Source organism: Scyliorhinus torazame, chromosome 19 (genome assembly GCF_047496885.1).
Source record: "Scyliorhinus torazame isolate Kashiwa2021f chromosome 19, sScyTor2.1, whole genome shotgun sequence".
Taxonomy (NCBI): Eukaryota; Metazoa; Chordata; class Chondrichthyes; order Carcharhiniformes; family Scyliorhinidae; genus Scyliorhinus; species Scyliorhinus torazame.
In genome coordinates this window covers 23782470-23800882 of record NC_092725.1, presented here as the reverse complement: position 1 = coordinate 23800882, position 18413 = coordinate 23782470, and the positions used below count along the sequence as shown (strand labels likewise).

General features: G+C 56.6%; 1 protein-coding gene across 1 annotated transcript in view; it reads right to left on the bottom strand.

The window, feature by feature from the left end:
* The window catches only part of LOC140396640 (integrin alpha-M-like), a 283291-nt gene that overhangs the window by 29231 nt on the left and 235647 nt on the right, over nucleotides 1-18413 (bottom strand). The window contains exons 18-20 of the mRNA XM_072485434.1: nucleotides 15406-15547; nucleotides 14158-14268; nucleotides 11820-11899 (exon numbers count right to left, since the gene is read on the bottom strand). Of these exons, the coding sequence (XP_072341535.1) occupies nucleotides 11820-11899; nucleotides 14158-14268; nucleotides 15406-15547 (333 nt within the window). The remainder of the gene's footprint in view (nucleotides 1-11819; nucleotides 11900-14157; nucleotides 14269-15405; nucleotides 15548-18413) is intronic.

The window sequence follows — 18413 nt, the reverse complement described above, 5'->3', positions numbered from 1 at the left end:
CTGGTATAGGGGGTATTAGTGGTATAGAGGGTTCGCCCTGTGCTGACCACCCTGTCGCCCTGGTATAGGAGGTATTAGTGGTATAGAGGATTCGTCCTGTGCAGACCGGCCTGTCGCCCTGGTATAGGGGGTATTAGTGGTATAGAGGGTTCGCCCTGTGCTGACCACCCTGTCGCCCTGGTATAGGAGGTATTAGTGGTATAGAGGATTCGTCCTGTGCAGACCGGCCTGTCGCCCTGGTATAGGGGTATTAGTGGTATAGAGGGTTCGCCCTGTGCTGACCGGCCTGTCGCCCTGGTATAGGGGGTATTATTGGTATAGAGGATTCGCTCTGTGCTGACCGCCCTGTCGCCCTGGTATAGGGGGTATTAGTGGTATAGAGGGTTCGCCCTGTGCTGACCGGCCTGTCGCCCTGGTATCGGGGGTATTAGTGGTATAGAGGATTCGCCCTGTGCTGGCCGGCCTGTCGCCCTGGTATAGGGGGTATTACTGGTATAGAGGATTTGCCCTGTGCTGGCCGGCCTGTCGCCCTGGTATAGGGGGTATTAGTGGTATAGAGGGTTCGCCCTGTGCTGACCGGCCTGTCGCCCTGGTATAGGGGGTATTAGTGGTATAGAGGATTCGCCCTGTGCTGACCGGCCTGTCGCCCTGGTATAGGGGGTATTAGTGGTATAGAGGACTCGCTCTGTGCTGACTGGCCTGTCGCCCTGGTATAGGGGGTATTAGTGGTATAGAGGGTTCGCCCTGTGCTGACCGGCCTGTCGCCCTGGTATAGGGGGTATTAGTGGTATAGAGGGTTCGCCCTGTGCTGACCGGCCTGTCGCCCTGGTATAGAGGGTATTAGTGGTATAGAGGACTCGCTCTGTGCTGACCGCCCTGTCGCCCTGGTATAGGGGGTATTAGTGGTATAGAGGACTCGCTCTGTGCTGACCGGCCTGTCGCCCTGGTATCGGGGGTATTAATGGTATAGAGGACTCGCCCTGTGCTGACCGGCCTGTCGCCCTGGTATAGGGGGTATTAGTGGTATTGAGTATTCGCCCTCTGCTGACCGGCCTGTCGCCCTGGTATAGGGGGTATTAGTGGTATAGAGGATTCGCTCTGTGCTGACCGGCCTGTCGCCCTGGTATAGGGGTATTAGTGGTATAGAGGATTCGCTCTGTGCTGACCGGCCTGTCGCCCTGGTATAGGGGGTATTAGTGGTATAGAGGATTCGCTCTGTGCTGACCGGCCTGTCGCCTGGTATCGGGGGTATTAGTGGTATAGAGGACTCGCTCTGTGCTGACCGGCCTGTCGCCCTGGTATCGGGGGTATTAATGGTATTGAGGATTCGTCCTGTGCTGACCGGCCTGTCGCCCTGGTATAGGGGGTATGAGTGGTATTGAGTATTCGCCCTCTGCTGACCGGCCTGTCGCCCTGGTATAGGGGGTATTAGTGGTATAGAGGATTCGCTCTGTGCTGACCGGCCTGTCGCCTGGTATAGGGGGTATTAGTGGTATAGAGGATGCGCCCTGTGCTGACCACCCTGTCGCCGTGGTATAGGGGTATTAGTGGTATAGAGTATTCGCCCTGTGCTGACCGGCCTGTCGCCCTGGTATAGGGGTATTAGTGGTATAGAGGATTCGCTCTGTGCTGACCGCCCTGTCGCCCTGGTATAGGGGTATTAGTGGTATAGAGGACTCGCCCTGTGCTGACCGGCCTGTCGACCTGGTATAGGGGGTATTAGTGGTATAGAGGATTCGCCCTGTGCTGACCGCCCTGTCGCCCTGGTATAGGGGGTATTAGTGGTATAGAGGGTTCGCCCTGTGCTGACCGGCCTGTCGCCCTGGTATAGGGGGTATTAGTGGTATCGAGGATTCGCCCTGTGCTGACCGCCCTGTCGCCCTGGTATAGGGGGTATTAGTGGTATTGAGGACTCGCCCTGTGCTGACCGGCCTGTCGCCTGGTATAGGGGGTATTAGTGGTATAGAGGACTCGCCCTGTGCTGACCGGCCTGTCGCCCTGGTATAGGGGGTATTAGTGGTATAGAGGACTCGCCCTGTGCTGACCACCATGTCGCCCTGGTATAGGGGGTATTAGTGGTATAGAGGATTCGTCCTGTGCTGACCGGCCTGTCGCCCTGGTATAGGGGGTATTAGTGGTATAGAGGGTTCGCCCTGTGCTGACCGGCCTGTCGCCTGGTATAGGGGGTATTAGTGGTATCGAGGATTCGCCCTGTGCTGACCGGCCTGTCGCCCTGGTATAGGGGGTATTAGTGGTATAGAGGATTCGCCCTGTGCTGACCGGCCTGTCGCCCTGGTATAGGGGGTATTAGTGGTATAGAGGATTCGCCCTGTGCTGACCGGCCTGTCGCCCTGGTATAGGGGGTATTAGTGGTATAGAGGACTCGCCCTGTGCTGACCGGCCTGTCGCCCTGGTATAGGGGGTATTAGTGGTATAGAGGATTCGCCCTGTGCTGACCGGCCTGTCGCCCTGGTATGGGGGTATTAGTGGTATAGAGGACTCGTTCTGTGCTGACCGGCCTGTCGCCCTGGTATCGGGGGTATTAATGGTATTGAGGATTCGCTCTGTGCTGACCGGCCTGTCGCCCTGGTATCGGGGGTATTAATGGTATTGAGGATTCGTCCTGTGCTGACCGGCCTGTCGCCCTGGTATAGGGGGTATTAGTGGTATTGAGTATTCGCCCTCTGCTGACCGGCCTGTCGCCCTGGTATAGGGGGTATTAGTGGTATAGAGGATTCGCTCTGTGCTGACCGGCCTGTCGCCTGGTATAGGGGGTATTAGTGGTATAGAGGATGCGCCCTGTGCTGACCACCCTGTCGCCCTGGTATAGGGGTATTAGTGGTATAGAGTATTCGCCCTGTGCTGACCGGCCTGTCGCCCTGGTATAGGGGTATTAGTGGTATAGAGGATTCGCTCTGTGCTGACCGCCCTGTCGCCTGGTATAGGGGGTATTAGTGGTATAGAGGATTTGCCCTGTGCTGACCGGCCTGTCGCCCTGGTATAGGGGTATTAGTGGTATAGAGGATTCGCTCTGTGCTGACCGGCCTGTCGCCCTGGTATAGGGGGTATTAGTGGTATAGAGGACTCGCCCTGTGCTGACCGGCCTGTCGCCCTGGTATAGGGGGTATTAGTGGTATAGAGTATTCGCCCTGTGCTGACCGGCCTGTCGCCCTGGTATAGGGGTATTAGTGGTATAGAGGATTCGCTCTGTGCTGACCGCCCTGTCGCCCTGGTATAGGGGTATTAGTGGTATAGAGTATTCGCCCTGTGCTGACCGGCCTGTCGCCCTGGTATAGGGGTATTAGTGGTATAGAGGATTCGCTCTGTGCTGACCGCCCTGTCGCCTGGTATAGGGGGTATTAGTGGTATAGAGGATTCGCCCTGTGCTGACCGGCCTGTCGCCCTGGTATAGGGGTATTAGTGGTATAGAGTATTCGCCCTGTGCTGACCGGCCTGTCGCCCTGGTATAGGGGTATTAGTGGTATAGAGGATTCGCTCTGTGCTGACCGCCCTGTCGCCCTGGTATAGGGGTATTAGTGGTATAGAGTATTCGCCCTGTGCTGACCGGCCTGTCGCCCTGGTATGGGGGGTATTAGTGGTATAGAGGGTTCGCCCTGTGCTGACCGCCCTGTCGCCCTGGTATAGGGGGTATTAGTGGTATAGAGGATTCGCCCTGTGCTGACCGGCCTGTCGCCCTGGTATGGGCGGTATTAGTGGTATAGAGGATTCGCCCTGTGCTGACCGGCCTGTCGCCCTGGTATCGGTGGTATTAGTGGCATAGAGTATTCGCCCTGTGCTGACCGCCCTGTCGCCCTGGTATAGGGGGTATTAGTGGTATAGAGGACTCGCCCTGTGCTGACCGCCCTGTCGCCCTGGTATAGGGGGTATTAGTGGTATCGAGGATTCGCCCTGTGCTGACCGGCCTGTCGCCCTGGTATAGGGGGTATTAGTGGTATCGAGTATTCGCCCTGTGCTGACCGCCCTGTCGCCCTGGTATAGGGGGTATTAGTGGTATAGAGGACTCGCCCTGTGCTGACCGCCCTGTCACCCTGGTATAGGGGGTATTAGTGGTATCGAGGATTCGCCCTGTGCTGACCGGCCTGTCGCCCTGGTATAGGGGGTATTAGTGGTATCGAGGATTCGCCCTGTGCTGACCGGCCTGTCGCCCTGGTATAGGGGGTATTAGTGGTATAGAGGATTTGCCCTGTGCTGACCGCCCTGTCGCCCTGCTTTAGGGGGTATTAGTGGTATAGAGGATTCGCCCTGTGCTGACCGGCCTGTCGCCCTGGTATAGGGGTATTAGTGGTATAGAGGATTCGCTCTGTGCTGACCGGCCTGTCGCCCAGGTATAGAGGGTATTAGTGGTATAGAGGATTCGCTCTGTGCTGACCGGCCTGTCGCCCTGGTATCGGGGGTATTAGTGGTATAGAGGACTCGCCCTGTGCTGACCGGCCTGTCGCCCTGGTATAGGGGGTATTCGTGGTATAGAGGATTCGCTCTGTGCTGACCGGCCTGTCGCCCTGGTATAGGGGGTATTCGTGGTATAGAGGGTTCGCCCTGTGCTGACCGGCCTGTCGCCCTGGTATAGGGGGTATTAGTGGTATTGAGGACTCACCCTGTGCTGACCGGCCTGTCGCCCTGGTATAGGGGGTATTAGTGGTATCGAGGACTCGCTCTGTGCTGACCGGCCTGTCGCCCTGGTATAGGGGGTATTGGTGGTATAGAGGACTCGCTCTGTGCTGACCGGCCTGTCGCCCAGGTATAGAGGGTATTAGTGGTATAGAGGACTCGCTCTGTGCTGACCGGCCTGTCGCCCTGGTATAGGGGGTATTCGTGGTATGGAGGGTTCGCCCTGTGCTGACCGGCCTGTCGCCCTGGTATAAGGGGTATTGGTGGTATAGAGGATTCGCCCTGTGCTGACCGGCCTGTCGCCCTGGTATAGGGGTATTAGTGGTATAGAGGATTCGCTCTGTGCTGACCGGCCTGTCGCCCAGGTATAGAGGGTATTAGTGGTATAGAGGACTCGCTCTGTGCTGACCGGCCTGTCGCCCTGGTATAGGGGGTATTGGTGGTATAGAGGATTCGCCCTGTGCTGACCGGCCTGTCGCCCTGGTATAGGGGTATTAGTGGTATAGAGGATTCGCTCTGTGCTGACCGGCCTGTCGCCCAGGTATAGAGGGTATTAGTGGTATAGAGGACTCGCCCTGTGCTGACCGCCCTGTCGCCCTGGTATAGGGGGTATTAGTGGTATAGAGGACTCGCCCTGTGCTGACCGGCCTGTCGCCCTGGTATCGGGGGTATTAATGGTATTGAGGATTCGTCCTGTGCTGACCGGCCTGTCGCCCTGGTATAGGGGGTATGAGTGGTATTGAGTATTCGCCCTCTGCTGACCGGCCTGTCGCCCTGGTATAGGGGGTATTAGTGGTATAGAGGATTCGCTCTGTGCTGACCGGCCTGTCGCCTGGTATAGGGGGTATTAGTGGTATAGAGGATGCGCCCTGTGCTGACCACCCTGTCGCCGTGGTATAGGGGTATTAGTGGTATAGAGTATTCGCCCTGTGCTGACCGGCCTGTCGCCCTGGTATAGGGGTATTAGTGGTATAGAGGATTCGCTCTGTGCTGACCGCCCTGTCGCCCTGGTATAGGGGTATTAGTGGTATAGAGGACTCGCCCTGTGCTGACCGGCCTGTCGACCTGGTATAGGGGGTATTAGTGGTATAGAGGATTCGCCCTGTGCTGACCGCCCTGTCGCCCTGGTATAGGGGGTATTAGTGGTATAGAGGGTTCGCCCTGTGCTGACCGGCCTGTCGCCCTGGTATAGGGGGTATTAGTGGTATCGAGGATTCGCCCTGTGCTGACCGCCCTGTCGCCCTGGTATAGGGGGTATTAGTGGTATTGAGGACTCGCCCTGTGCTGACCGGCCTGTCGCCTGGTATAGGGGGTATTAGTGGTATAGAGGACTCGCCCTGTGCTGACCGGCCTGTCGCCCTGGTATAGGGGGTATTAGTGGTATAGAGGACTCGCCCTGTGCTGACCACCATGTCGCCCTGGTATAGGGGGTATTAGTGGTATAGAGGATTCGTCCTGTGCTGACCGGCCTGTCGCCCTGGTATAGGGGGTATTAGTGGTATAGAGGGTTCGCCCTGTGCTGACCGGCCTGTCGCCTGGTATAGGGGGTATTAGTGGTATCGAGGATTCGCCCTGTGCTGACCGGCCTGTCGCCCTGGTATAGGGGGTATTAGTGGTATAGAGGATTCGCCCTGTGCTGACCGGCCTGTCGCCCTGGTATAGGGGGTATTAGTGGTATAGAGGATTCGCCCTGTGCTGACCGGCCTGTCGCCCTGGTATAGGGGGTATTAGTGGTATAGAGGACTCGCCCTGTGCTGACCGGCCTGTCGCCCTGGTATAGGGGGTATTAGTGGTATAGAGGATTCGCCCTGTGCTGACCGGCCTGTCGCCCTGGTATGGGGGTATTAGTGGTATAGAGGACTCGTTCTGTGCTGACCGGCCTGTCGCCCTGGTATCGGGGGTATTAATGGTATTGAGGATTCGCTCTGTGCTGACCGGCCTGTCGCCCTGGTATCGGGGGTATTAATGGTATTGAGGATTCGTCCTGTGCTGACCGGCCTGTCGCCCTGGTATAGGGGGTATTAGTGGTATTGAGTATTCGCCCTCTGCTGACCGGCCTGTCGCCCTGGTATAGGGGGTATTAGTGGTATAGAGGATTCGCTCTGTGCTGACCGGCCTGTCGCCTGGTATAGGGGGTATTAGTGGTATAGAGGATGCGCCCTGTGCTGACCACCCTGTCGCCCTGGTATAGGGGTATTAGTGGTATAGAGTATTCGCCCTGTGCTGACCGGCCTGTCGCCCTGGTATAGGGGTATTAGTGGTATAGAGGATTCGCTCTGTGCTGACCGCCCTGTCGCCTGGTATAGGGGGTATTAGTGGTATAGAGGATTTGCCCTGTGCTGACCGGCCTGTCGCCCTGGTATAGGGGTATTAGTGGTATAGAGGATTCGCTCTGTGCTGACCGGCCTGTCGCCCTGGTATAGGGGGTATTAGTGGTATAGAGGACTCGCCCTGTGCTGACCGGCCTGTCGCCCTGGTATAGGGGGTATTAGTGGTATAGAGTATTCGCCCTGTGCTGACCGGCCTGTCGCCCTGGTATAGGGGTATTAGTGGTATAGAGGATTCGCTCTGTGCTGACCGCCCTGTCGCCCTGGTATAGGGGTATTAGTGGTATAGAGTATTCGCCCTGTGCTGACCGGCCTGTCGCCCTGGTATAGGGGTATTAGTGGTATAGAGGATTCGCTCTGTGCTGACCGCCCTGTCGCCTGGTATAGGGGGTATTAGTGGTATAGAGGATTCGCCCTGTGCTGACCGGCCTGTCGCCCTGGTATAGGGGTATTAGTGGTATAGAGTATTCGCCCTGTGCTGACCGGCCTGTCGCCCTGGTATAGGGGTATTAGTGGTATAGAGGATTCGCTCTGTGCTGACCGCCCTGTCGCCCTGGTATAGGGGTATTAGTGGTATAGAGTATTCGCCCTGTGCTGACCGGCCTGTCGCCCTGGTATGGGGGGTATTAGTGGTATAGAGGGTTCGCCCTGTGCTGACCGCCCTGTCGCCCTGGTATAGGGGGTATTAGTGGTATAGAGGATTCGCCCTGTGCTGACCGGCCTGTCGCCCTGGTATGGGCGGTATTAGTGGTATAGAGGATTCGCCCTGTGCTGACCGGCCTGTCGCCCTGGTATCGGTGGTATTAGTGGCATAGAGTATTCGCCCTGTGCTGACCGCCCTGTCGCCCTGGTATAGGGGGTATTAGTGGTATAGAGGACTCGCCCTGTGCTGACCGCCCTGTCGCCCTGGTATAGGGGGTATTAGTGGTATCGAGGATTCGCCCTGTGCTGACCGGCCTGTCGCCCTGGTATAGGGGGTATTAGTGGTATCGAGTATTCGCCCTGTGCTGACCGCCCTGTCGCCCTGGTATAGGGGGTATTAGTGGTATAGAGGACTCGCCCTGTGCTGACCGCCCTGTCACCCTGGTATAGGGGGTATTAGTGGTATCGAGGATTCGCCCTGTGCTGACCGGCCTGTCGCCCTGGTATAGGGGGTATTAGTGGTATCGAGGATTCGCCCTGTGCTGACCGGCCTGTCGCCCTGGTATAGGGGGTATTAGTGGTATAGAGGATTTGCCCTGTGCTGACCGCCCTGTCGCCCTGCTTTAGGGGGTATTAGTGGTATAGAGGATTCGCCCTGTGCTGACCGGCCTGTCGCCCTGGTATAGGGGTATTAGTGGTATAGAGGATTCGCTCTGTGCTGACCGGCCTGTCGCCCAGGTATAGAGGGTATTAGTGGTATAGAGGATTCGCTCTGTGCTGACCGGCCTGTCGCCCTGGTATCGGGGGTATTAGTGGTATAGAGGACTCGCCCTGTGCTGACCGGCCTGTCGCCCTGGTATAGGGGGTATTCGTGGTATAGAGGATTCGCTCTGTGCTGACCGGCCTGTCGCCCTGGTATAGGGGGTATTCGTGGTATAGAGGGTTCGCCCTGTGCTGACCGGCCTGTCGCCCTGGTATAGGGGGTATTAGTGGTATTGAGGACTCACCCTGTGCTGACCGGCCTGTCGCCCTGGTATAGGGGGTATTAGTGGTATCGAGGACTCGCTCTGTGCTGACCGGCCTGTCGCCCTGGTATAGGGGGTATTGGTGGTATAGAGGACTCGCTCTGTGCTGACCGGCCTGTCGCCCAGGTATAGAGGGTATTAGTGGTATAGAGGACTCGCTCTGTGCTGACCGGCCTGTCGCCCTGGTATAGGGGGTATTCGTGGTATGGAGGGTTCGCCCTGTGCTGACCGGCCTGTCGCCCTGGTATAAGGGGTATTGGTGGTATAGAGGATTCGCCCTGTGCTGACCGGCCTGTCGCCCTGGTATAGGGGTATTAGTGGTATAGAGGATTCGCTCTGTGCTGACCGGCCTGTCGCCCAGGTATAGAGGGTATTAGTGGTATAGAGGACTCGCTCTGTGCTGACCGGCCTGTCGCCCTGGTATAGGGGGTATTGGTGGTATAGAGGATTCGCCCTGTGCTGACCGGCCTGTCGCCCTGGTATAGGGGTATTAGTGGTATAGAGGATTCGCTCTGTGCTGACCGGCCTGTCGCCCAGGTATAGAGGGTATTAGTGGTATAGAGGACTCGCCCTGTGCTGACCGCCCTGTCGCCCTGGTATAGGGGGTATTAGTGGTATAGAGGACTCGCCCTGTGCTGACCGGCCTGTCGCCCTGGTATAGGGGGTATTAGTGGTATAGAGGATTCGCCCTGTGCTGACCGGCCTGTCGCCCTGGTATAGGGGGTATTAGTGGTATAGAGGATTCGCTCTGTGCTGACCGCCCTGTCGCCCTGGTATAGGGGGTATTAGTGGTATAGAGGATTCGCCCTGTGCTGACCGCCCTGTCGCCCTGGTATAGGGGGTATTAGTGGTATAGAGGATTCGCCCTGTGCTGACCGGCCTGTCGCCCTGGTATAGGGGGTGTTAGTGATATAGAGGATTCGCCCTGTGCTGACCGGCCTGTCGCCCTGGTATCGGGGGTATTAGTGGTATAGAGGATTCGCTCTGTGCTGACCGCCCTGTCGCCCTGGTATAGGGGGTATTAGTGGTATAGAGGATTCGCCCTGTGCTGACCGGCCTGTCGCCCTGGTATAGGGGGTGTTAGTGATATAGAGGATTCGCCCTGTGCTGACCGGCCTGTCGCCCTGGTATCGGGGGTATTAGTGGTATAGAGGATTCGCTCTGTGCTGACCGCCCTGTCGCCCTGGTATAGGGGGTATTAGTGGTATAGAGGATTCGCTCTGTGCTGACCGCCCTGTCGCCCTGGTATAGGGGGTATTAGTGGTATAGAGGATTCGCCCTGTGCTGACCGGCCTGTCGCCCTGGTATAGAGGGTATTAGTGGTACAGAGGATTCGCTCTGTGCTGACCGGCCTGTCGCCGTGGTATAGGGGGTATTAGTGGTATAGAGGATTCGCCCTGTGCTGACCGGCCTGTCGCCGTGGTATAGAGGGTATTAGTGGTACAGAGGATTCGCTCTGTGCTGACCGGCCTGTCGCCCTGGTATTGAGGGTATTAGTGGTACAGAGGATTCGCTCTGTGCTGACGGGCTTTTCGTCCTGGTATAGGGGGTATTAGTGGTATAGAGGATTCGCCCTGTGCTGACCGGCCTGTCGCCGTGGTATAGAGGGTATTAGTGGTACAGAGGATTCGCTCTGTGCTGACGGGCTTGTCGCCCTGGTATAGGGGGTATTAGTGGTATAGAGGATTCGCTCTGTGCTAACCGGCCTGTCGCCCTGGTATAGGGGGTATTAGTGGTATAGAGGACTCGCCCTGTGCTGACCGCCCTGTCGCCCTGGTATAGGGGGAATTAGTGGTATAGAGGACTCGCCCTGTGCTGACCGGCCTGTCGCCCTGGTATAGGGGTATTAGTGGTATAGAGGATTCGCCCTGTGCTGACCGGCCTGTCGCCCTGGTTTTGGGGGTATTAGTGGTACAGAGGACTCGCCCTGTGCTTACCGCCCTATCGCCCTGGTATAGGGGTATTAGTGGTATAGAGGATTCGCCCTGTGCTGACCGGCCTGTCGCCCTGGTTTTGGGGGTATTAGTGGTACAGAGGACTCACCCTGTGCTGACCGCCCTGTCGCCCTGGTATAGGGGGTATTAGTGGTATTGAGGATTTGCCCTGTGCTGGCCGCCCTGTCGCCCTGGTATAGGGGGTATTAGTGGTATAGAGGACTCGCCCTGTGCTGACCGGCCTGTCGCCCTGGTATAGGGGGTATTAGTGGTATAGAGGACTCGCTCTGTGCTGACCGGCCTGTTGCCCTGGTATAGGGGGTATTAGTGGTATAGAGGACTCGCCCTGTGCTGGCCGGCCTGTCGCCCTGGCCACTCGATGGTTATTTTACTTATGTAGCCGAAGCCCCGAACTGCGATTACGTTGGAATTTTGTGATTTGGTCGCCTGGGGGAGGGATAGTCGGTGAGGGGATACGGGAACCTCATAGCGGAGGGGAGGGGTTGCGAACACATCAGTCTGAGGGCATGGGCGAGGAAGGACCATCACCGTGAGATGCCTGGATCTTCAGTCAGCACCCTGTTACCCGCATCCCTGAATCTGCAAGTTGAGCGTCGGGGTGGAAGGGTGCTGCGAGCTCGTCGTCGGGGTGGAAGGGTGCTGCGAGCTCGACGTCGGGGTGGAAGGGTGCTGCGAGCTCGTCGTCGGGGTGGAAGGGTGCTGCGAGCTCGTCGTTGAGGTGGAAGGGTGCTGCGAGCTCGTCGTCGGGGTGGAAGGGTGCTGCGAGCTCGTCGTCGGGGTGGAAGAGTGCTGCGAGCTCGTCGTCGGGGTGGAAGGGTGCTGCGAGCTCGTCGTCGGGGTGGAAGGGTGCTGCGAGCTCGTCGTCGGGGTGGAAGGGTGCTGCGAGCTCGTCGTCGGGGTGGAAGGGTGCTGCGAGCTCGTCGTCGGGGTGGAAGGGTGCTGCGAGCTCGTCGTCGGGGTGGAAGGGTGCTGCGAGCTCGTCGTCGGGGTGGAAGGGTGCTGTGAGCTCGTCGTCGGGGTGGAAGGGTGCTGCGAGCTCGTCGTCGGGGTGGAAGGGTGCTGCGAGCTCGCCGTCGGGGTGGAAGGGTGCTGCGAGCTCGTCGTCGGGGTGGAAGGGTGCTGCGAGCTCGTCGTCGGGGTGGAAGGGTGCTGCGAGCTCGTCGTCGGGGTGGAAGGGTGCTGCGAGCTCGTCATCGGGGTGGAAGGGTGCTGCGAGCTCGTCGTCAGGGTGGCGGCCTTACCTGGTGGCGTTGATGCTGATTTTGGCTTCCCTTTGCCACACCACGTCAGATGCTACATCGAAGGTCGTGTTGAACCGCATCTAAGGACAGGAGGGTTTGAGGTGCCAGGAGTTGAGGGGTGTGGTGGGAAAAAACAATGAGCAGTTAGATAATCTGACTGACTCGGCTCCCGGATTTAGGAGTGATAAGTGGGCATTTGATCCCTCCCTTATCGTCTGACTGTTTCTCAAACGGTGTGACCACCCTCGTGCTGATATCACGTCCTGACCCGACTGTTCCGGCCCACTCCCGGCTGCATACCCTCATCCTACACTCCACAAACCTATCTAAAACTCTGCTGTCCCTCTTTGTCCTCGCTCACAATGCATCTCCACTACCCTCCCCTGTGCTCGCTGACATACACAGGCTCACAATCCACAAATGCCCCGATTTTCAAATTTCATCCTCGGTTTCAAATCCCTCCATGGAGCTCTCTCCTCCCCCTATCTTTGTTAATTCTTCAACACATACAACTTTCCCTACCTCTGTAACCTCCTCTAACTCAGAAAACCCTCCCTATCTTTGTAAACCCCTCCAGCCCCACACCCCTCCTTATCTCTGTAACCCCCTCAAGCCCCTACACCCCTCCCGATCTCTGTAACCCCCTCCAGCCCCTACACCTCTCCCTATCTCTGTAACCCCCTCCAGCCTCTACACCCCTCCCTATCTCTGTAACTCCCTTCAGCCCCTACACCTCTCCCTATCTCTGTAACCCCCTCCAGCCCCTACACCCCTCCCTATCTCTGTAACCCCCTTCAGCCCCTACACCCCTCCCTATCTCTGTAACCCCCTCCAGCCTCTACAACCCTCCCTGTCTCTGTGACCTCCTCCAGCCTCTACACACCTCCCTATCTCTGTAACACCCTCCAGCCCCTACAACCCCCCCTATCTCTGTAGCCCCCTCCAGCCCCTTCCTATCTCTGTAACCTCCTCCAGCCCCTACAAACCTCCCGAACTCTGTAGTCCGCCCTATCTCTGTAACCTCCTTCAGCCACTCCAACCCTCCCTATCTGTAACCCCCTCCAGCTCCTACAACCCTCCCTATCTCTGTAACCTCCTTCAGCCACTCCAACCCTCCCTATCTGTAAACCCCTCCAGCCCCTACAACCCTCCCTATCTCTATAACCTCCCCCAGCCTCTACAACCCTCCCTATCTCTGTAACCCCCTTCAGCCCCTACACCCCTCCCTATCTCTGTAACCCCCTTCAGCCCCTACAACCCTCCCCATCTCTATAACCTCCCCCAGCCTCTACAACCCTCTCTCTGTGTAATCTTCTATCAGCCTCCGTGATCTCTCCACTCTTCCAATTCCGGGCACTCAACCATCCCCCGATTCCCATTGCTCCACCATTGGTGGCCGTGCCTTCAGCTGCCTGGGGAAGGGCGGTGGGGGAGGGGAGGGGGGTGTTGGTGGGTTCCTAAGCTCTGGAAGCTCTGTACATCCTCCTCCTCTTTCAAGATGCTCCTTAAAACCAGCCCCTTTTAACCGAGCTTGTCGATTCTGATGAACCCAACAAACAGCAATTTGTGGAGGCCTTTTGGCCCTCTTCAGCCTGCTCCCCATCCAATATAACCATGGTTAACCTTTTGCCTCAACTCCACTCTCTCCCGCCCGCTCTCCCTATGCCTCGACTTCCCCCAGTCTATCGACCCTGGTCTCGAACATACTCCACGACGGAGCACCCACAATCCTCTGGGGGAGAGAATTCCAAAGCTTAACGACCTTCCGAGTGAAGGAATTTCCCCTCAGCTCAGTCCAAAATGGCCAACTGCTTATCCTGAGACTGTCTCCTCAAACCAACCCCCCCCCCCAATCCCAGTGTTCTAGATTCCCCAGCCCAGAGAGTTGGGGGAACAACCTGTCAGTGTCTACCCCTTCAGAACCGTGAATGTTTCAATCAGATCGCCTCTTGTTCTCCAGGGAATATGGAATTCACTCAGCCTCTCATCATAGGATCAGCCCCTCATCGCCTAGTCAAGCTTCGCTGACCCGATACCAAAATGAGTATCTCTTTCCTTGAAGACGAAGACCAAAACTGGGCCCGGTATTCCTGGTGTGGTCACACCACAGCCCTGAATGACTGTAGCAAGACTTCCTTTGCCCTTATACTCCAAGAATGCAAGTTAGCATCGTTCTCCCAATGAGATAGCAGGGAAAAGATGGACTGAATGGGCCTCCCGCTATCCCGGAAATGAGGTTCCGCTCAGCCATCACATACTGAGGATTCTGAGTCCCCCCACCACTCCGACTCGCGGCCTCCCCTCCCCCACCCCCTCCCCTGCTGATTAGGGCACTTACTCTGGTCCCGGTCCGAAAGATGGGATGATTCACCCGGCAAGAGACGATTCCGACGGCGGAGTATTTGGAATTCTTTGAGTCGTCGCATTCGATGCGGGATCTACGACTGGCCTGGCAACGAAAGGGGAGGGGTGGGGAATGGAGGGACAGGACGGTTAATGATCTGCTACAAGAGGCACGTGGTGCAAGCCTTGAGACAAACCTTCCGCATTCGCCGTCTCCCAGCAACGCGACATGGGGGCAGCCTTTTTTATGATGCACGGGATGCGCTGCAGCAACCTCATCCACCCTTCTTCCACAGCGCCCCGCGCCGCTCCGAGACCACCACCTCAAAGGGCAAGGGCCGGTCAGGCGTGTGGGAGCAGAACCCCCCCACCCTGCCCCTGCGGAACCCCCCACTTACACCCCTGCACGTTCCCCTCACACCGCCATGCCATCCCGCCTTGGACTGTATCGCTGGATCAAAATCCTGGAACTCCCTCTCTAAGAGCACTGTGGGTGTACCTACACCACACATGGATGTTTTAAAAATGTTTATTCATGGGATGTTGGCTCGGCGCAGTACTTATTGCTCATCCCTAATTGCCCTCGAGATGGTGGTGGGTGAGCAGCCGTGCTAGAATCCCAACAGTTGTAGAAGGAGGCCATTCGGCCCATCGAGTCTGCACCCACCCTCTGACGTAGGCCCACTCCCCCGCGCTATCCCTGTAACCCCAACTCACCCTACACATCTTTGAACCCCCACCGTACTGTTAGTTATTAAGTTCCAGGACTTTGACCTCGAACGCGGTGGCTTGCTGGGGAATTTCAGAGGGCAGCGTAAAGAGTCAACCCCCATTGCTGTGTGGGTCTGGAGTCATACGTAGGCCAGACCGGGTGAGGACAGCAGATTTCCTTCCCGAAAGAAACATTAGTGAACCAGATGGTCGACTACGGCTTCCATGGCTGGCACAAGACTTTTCGTTCCAGATTTTTTAAAAATTGAATTCAAATTTCACCGTCAGCTTGGGTGGGATTCCTACCCGTGTCCCCAGTCATTAACCTGGCTCTCTGGATGACCCACCAAGTGAAAAATACCACAGAGCCTCCACTTTCCCTCTGATAATTTTGCCTGTCATTGATCCCAATTGGCCCACGAATTGGTTCCTCGAGCTAGGAGAATGGGCTGCGGGTGAGTGTGTAGGGAGGGATCTGGAACCCACCAACCCTCACACCCCCTCGGCGCAATTGACAGTAGCTCCCTCTCACCGAAATGATGGTGGTTTTCCTGAAGGTGAGGCCCGTGGGGACCTGGTAGATTACTTTGGTGAAGTAGGAATTCTCATCTGTGTTCTCCAGAGTCACTTCCAGTGTTAAGGTTGAGTAGCTTCCAACCACAATGAATTGAGCCCTGAGAGAGAGAAAGAGAGAGAGACAGAGAGATAAACAATCCACCCTCAATTTATAGAGTAACCTGAACATAGGAACATGGGACCACAGCAGGACTGTGGACAAGAGGAAACGAGTTCACTCCGAGTCAAAGTCGTCAGGTGCCTTTGAGGAGGGAGAGAGACAAGGGAGAGACAGGGAAGATTGTCGGGGCTGGAGGAGGTGACAGAGAGAGGGAGAGTTGTAGAGGCTGGAGCAGGTTACAGAGCTAGGGAGAGTTGTAGGGGCTGGAGGACGTTACAGAGATAGGGAGGGTTGCAGAGGCTGGAGGAGGTTACAGAGATGGGAGGGTTGTAGGGATTGGAGGAGGTTACAGAGATAGGGAGGGATATAGGGGCTGGAGGAGGTTACAGAGATAGAGAGGGTTTTAGGGACTGGAGGAGGTTACAGAGATAGAGAGGGTTTTAGGGACTGGAGGAGGTTACAGAGATAGGGAGGGTTTTAGGGACTGGAGGAGGTTACAGAGACAGGGAGGGTTTTAGGGGTTGGAGGAGGTTGCAGAGATAGGGAGGGTTTTAGGGACTGGAGGAGGTTACAGAGATAGAGAGGGTTTTAGGGACTGGAGGAGGTTACAGAGATAGGGAGGGTTGTCGGGATTGGAGGAGGTTACAGAGATTAGAGAGGGTTTTAGGGACTGGAGGAGGTTGCAGAGATAGGGAGGGTTGTAGGGGCTGGAGGAGGCTGTAGAGATAGGGAGTTATAGGAGCTGGAGGAGGTTGCAGAGACAGGGAGGGTTGTAGGGGCTGGAGGAGGTTGCAGAGATAGGGAGTTATAGGAGCTGGAGGAGGTTGCAGAGACAGGGAGGGTTGTAGGGGCTGGAGGAGGTTACAGAGATAGGGAGGGTTGTAGGAGCTGGAGGAGGTTGCAGAGATAGGGAGGGTTGTAGGGGCTGGAGGAGGTTGCAGAGACAGGGAGGGTTGTAGGGACTGGAGGAGGTTACAGAGATAGGGAGGGTTGTAGGGGCTGGAGGAGGTTACAGAGATAGGGAGGGTTGTAGGGACTGGAGGACGTTGCAGAGACAGGGAGGGTTGTAGGGGCTGGAGGAGGTTGCAGAGATAGGGAGTTATAGGAGCTGGAGGAGGTTGCAGAGACAGGGAGGGTTGTAGGAGCTGGAGGAGGTTACAGTGATAGGGAGGGTCGTAGGGGCTGGAGGAGGTTGCAGAGACAGGGAGGGTTGTAGGAGCTGGAGGAGGTTACAGGGATAGGGAGGGTTGTAGGGACCGGAGGAGGTTACTGAGATAGGGAGGGTTGTAGGGGCTGGAGGAGGTTGCAGAGACAGGGAGGGTTGTAGGGGCTGGAGGAGGTTGCAGAGACAGGGAGGGTTGTAGGGGCTGGAGGAGGTTGTAGAGACAGGGAGGGTTGTAGGGGCTGGAGGAGGTTGCAGAGATAGGGAGTTATAGGAGCTGGAGGAGGTTGCAGAGACAGGGAGGGTTGTAGGAGCTGGAGGAGGTTACAGAGATAGGGAGGTGAATGGACACCATGGGGGGATCTGAATTGGACAGTAGTGAAGGCCATTCATGCACCATGCCTCTGTCAGTATTTAAAAAGAGCTTTTCACTCAGTCTGGCAGGAAATGTACTGATCGTCCAATCATCATCTTCCTAATCCTTGAATGTGGCCATTCAGTCCATATCGCCTGTGCTACCCCTCTGGTAATGCTGTCCAATTAGACCCGTTACCCCCACCACCACCATAAACGGGGACCTGGCAAGGCACTTGGAGGTCTCCCAGGCAATTGGAGGATCCGAGTGGTTGGAATCTGGGAAGGCTGGCATCATGGCACTGCTGATGCCACCTTGGCACCATGGCATCCTGGCAATGCTGCCTGGGCACCCTGACACTACCAGGGTACTCAGGTGGCACTGCCAGGATAGCATTGCCCGGTGGCATTTTGCCCACATCGGGGATCAGGCCTGGGTGTGCCCTGCCCATATGAGATGGGGTGCAGGGGGTCTCAAGGGCCCCCAACAGGCGAGTGGGCACTGGGGGGTTGTGTTGGGAGGGGGTCAGGAAATCAGAGCAAGGAGCTCCTCAGTGCAGAGAATGAGAGTGTGTGTGGCCTTGTCGGGGCGTCCCCACTGAGACCAAAAAAATAACAGAGCGCCAGTTAACAGCGGACTCCTACCAAAGGCTTGGTTTTTTTACCATTTGTTTTGTCCTCTGTCTCTCTCTCTCTCTCTCTGTCTGTCTCTCTCTTTTGGTTTCTCTCTCTCTCTCTGTCTCTCTCTGTCTCTCTCTCGCTCGTTATCTCTATGTCTCTCTCTTGGTCGTTCTCTCCCTGTCTCTGACTCTCCCTCCCTCCTCTCTCTCTCGCCCCCCCCCCCCCTCTCTCTCTAGGTCTCTCACACTCTGTGTCTCTCTCTCTCTCTCTCTCTGTGTTTGCATCCTTCTCTCTCTCTGTCTCTCTCCGTATCTCTCTCTCTCTGTGTCTCTCTCGCTCTGTCTCCCACTGTCTTTCTCGCTCTGTCTCCCACTGTCGCTCTATCTCTCTCTCTCTCTCTCGCCGTCTCTCTCTCGCTGTCTCTCACTCTCTCTCTGTTGGTGTCTTTCTCTTGCTTTCTCTCTGATGCGACCATCAATTCACGCAAAACAGAGAGTAGATGTAAACTGTGGCTTTAATCGACTAGAACAGTGCCTGCCTGCGACTGCTCTGCTACTGAGAGCCGCCTACAGGGCTGCTGCTCTTTATACCTCCCCTCAAGGGGAGGAGTCAGGGGCGGAGCCCACAAAGGCACTGACATGATACTTCACAGGTAATACCTGACAATGGTCCATAGGTGGAGTCCTCATGGGGAACAGCATGGTACAGTTCCATACATGGGGAATGG